The following is a 3,140-nucleotide window of genomic DNA, read 5'->3' on the forward strand; positions in this document are numbered from 1 at the left end:
CATTGACTTAAGACGCTTTTCATAGTTGGTTCTTTAAAGATTTTTTTTTCTAGGTACAGTGTACTTTATTGATGGTGCATAACAAGGTCGGGCTCTCTAAGCCCCTCCCGCCTTCAGGGGGTTCCGATGTTATATTCTCAGTATGTTAAGGGATTGCATTGGGGGCAAAGTCTCCCCAGCACCTGAGAGCCTCTCTTCCTCTAGTGCTGTTGCTGGGGCTGCTGGTCCAGGGGGGCTCTTACTCCTTGGAGTCCATGTGGACCATGAGGTCCACCACCCTGTTGCTGTAGCCAAATTCATTGTCATACCTGGAAATGAGCTTGACAAAGTGGTCGTTGAGGGCAATGCCAGCCCCAGCATCAAAGGTGGAAGAGTGGGGGTCACTGTTGAAGTCACTGGAGACAACCTGGTCCTCGGTGTAGCCCAGGATGCCCTTTAGGGGACTATCGGACGCCTGCTTCACCACCTCCTTGATGTCATCGTACTTGGCAGCTTTCTCCAGACGGCAGGTGAGATCCACGACGGACACATCGGGGGTGGGGACACGGAAGGTCATGCCAGTCAGTTTCCCATTCAGCTCCGGGATAACCTTGCCCACAGCCTTGGCAGCGCCAGTAGATGCGGGGATGATGTTCTGGGCAGCCCCATGGCCATCGCGCCAGAGTTTCCCAGAGGGGCCGTCCACGGTCTTTTGGGTGGCAGTGATGGCGTGGACTGTGGTCATGAGTCCTTCCACGATGCCAAAATTGTCATGGATGACCTTGGCCAGGGGGGCTAAGCAGTTGGTGGTGCAGGAGGCATTGCTGACAATCTTGAGGGAGTTGTCGTACTTCTCGTGGTTCACGCCCATCACAAACATGGGGGCATCGGCAGAAGGGGCAGAGATGATCACCCTCTTGGCTCCGCCCTTCAAGTGAGCCCCGGCCTTCTCCATGGTGGTGAAGACACCGGTGGACTCCACGACATACTCGGCACCGGCCTCGCCCCTCTTGATGTTGGGATCTCGCTCCTGGAAGATGGAGATGGCCTTCCCATTGACGACAAGCTTCCCATTCTCAGCCTTGACGGCGCCGTTGAACTTGCCGTGGGTGGAATCATACTGGAACATGTAGACCATGCAGTTCAGATCAATGAAGGGGTCATTGATGGCAACAATCTCCACTTTGCCAGAAGTGAAAGAAGCCCTGGTGACCAGGCGCCCAATGCGGCCGAATCCGTTCACTCCGACCTTCACCATCGAGTCTCGGGGATGCGGCTGGGACTGCACGGGAACGGGAGAGGCGGCTGTCTGTCGCACGAGGAGGAGCAGAGAACCCTTTAAAGATTTTTTAATGTAAGCCAACACAGTTAGACTAATGAAGCCTGAGGCTTTCATTTTTTGATCAAAGTGTATCGTTGAAAGGAGATTGGTCTCAGATTTTTCTATTTGTCTTGTGTTAAATCAACCAGAACTTTAACCTGTGCCTCCTGAGTCTATTCTATTATGAGAAGTATTCCTTTTGGTGCCTGAAAGCAATGCCTTCCGACATGTTCGTGCTGCCACGCAGATGGCCTCGCAGCCTTTCCTTCCTCCTCTCTGATTGCTGAAGTGCTCATCGTGTCCTCCTAACTCACTGCCATAAAGTTGATTCCGACGCACAGAACAGCATAGAACGGCTCCATTGGATTTCCAAGACCACAAACCTTTATAGGAGTGGACAGCTTTGTTTTGCTCCAACAAAGCAGCTGTTAGGTTTGAATGATTAACCTTGTGGTTAGTAGCGCAATGCTTAACCCACGGTTCTGCCTCACTCACTGCAATCCAGTCAATCGTGACTCATCTTGATCCTGGACGACAAAGTAAGACTGCCCCAGTAGGCTTCCAAGACTCTGAAACTTTACAGAAATAATAGAAAACATCATTGTCTTCTACAACCACCAGGGTTGTTTATCGTTTGAGTCAGATCCATCCCAAAATAGGAAAACACGATCAACTTCTCCCCACCACTCTATCTCCCTTCACTTACTGCTTTCCCTCTCCCTGCTCAGTCAACTTTCTGAGATGATTATTTGAGATAGTCAAAGTTTATTGTGCCCACCTGGCCGATAAACACATGTGGGGTTAGTTGAAGGGCGGAGAGATAAATGGCTCAGTGAGCCTCGCCTTTTCAAGTTCTTGGGTCTCTTGCTTTCTGATGGTGGGACCATTCCCCTTAGCCAGTTCCCTGCTTCAGCTGGCAAGGCTCATTTCCTGTAAGACATCCCTGAGGAGAAGCCACATGGACCTATGCCGATATAGCCCTGGGTGCTGGAGCACCTGTATGGAGACCCCTGCCAGAACTGAGATGCTTACATTCATTGATTCAGCTTTCCTCCTGCAGTCGGCATCATTGCGTGTGTTTTGTGAGATGGAGGAGGACTTTGTGAATTGGTGTCAGACATCTGGGTTAATGTTGGACTTGTGGGCTTTGGCAGCACTGGGTTGGGATGTTTTCTTGATGTGCACTTACCTTTTATATAAAACTCTCTCTTATGCATGTGAGTTTCTGTGGATTTGTTTCTCTAATGTTCCCAGACTAACACATTATTCTAGAAACCGCTCTGAATTTGCTTTCTTCCCACCCATGAACTAGTCTGGCTTCTGACCACTTCATGAAAGATACCTTTCTGAAGTCTCCTTTCTTCACTAAACCCAATGGTGTATTTTCAGTCCTCATCTTACCTGGCATTTTCCCACTTTTAAGAGGGTGAACTACATCTTTAAAAACAAAACATTTTGGCCTCCTTGCTCATTGTCCTGATGTTGAACTCTTCTAGGCTTATTTTTACCCCTCTGCTTACCTTTGCTCAGGAGAAAGATGGGGCTTTCTAACTCCCATAGAGAGGTGCATTCTCCAAAATGCACAGGGGCAGGTCTACCCTGGCCTATAGGGTCACTACGAGTCAGAATTGATTTGATGGCAGTGAGTCGACTGGTTTGGTTTGACCTACCTTTGAGAACCAGCACCCACCTTTGGGAACATCCCCAAGTCTATCAAACCATGAACAGTGAAATTCTTCCAGCCATGGTGTGAGGTCCTCTTCTCGTCTCATACTTCCTTTCTCGAGAGGCAATTGCTTTCATTGCCTTTAACCAGTTCATTTGCATCATTCTTTCACTT

General features: G+C 49.2%; 1 protein-coding gene across 1 annotated transcript; it reads right to left on the minus strand.

Annotated features, from left to right (window-relative positions):
• Positions 1-238: 238 nt before the first annotated feature.
• Positions 239-1,302, minus strand: LOC142452833 (glyceraldehyde-3-phosphate dehydrogenase-like). The gene has a single exon (XM_075554026.1). The coding sequence runs from the start codon at positions 1,235-1,237 to the stop codon at positions 239-241; it is 999 nt and encodes a 332-aa protein (XP_075410141.1). The 5' UTR covers positions 1,238-1,302.
• Positions 1,303-3,140: the final 1,838 nt, after the last annotated feature.

Source organism: Tenrec ecaudatus, chromosome 7 (genome assembly GCF_050624435.1).
Source record: "Tenrec ecaudatus isolate mTenEca1 chromosome 7, mTenEca1.hap1, whole genome shotgun sequence".
Lineage (NCBI taxonomy): Eukaryota > Metazoa > Chordata > Mammalia > Afrosoricida > Tenrecidae > Tenrec > Tenrec ecaudatus.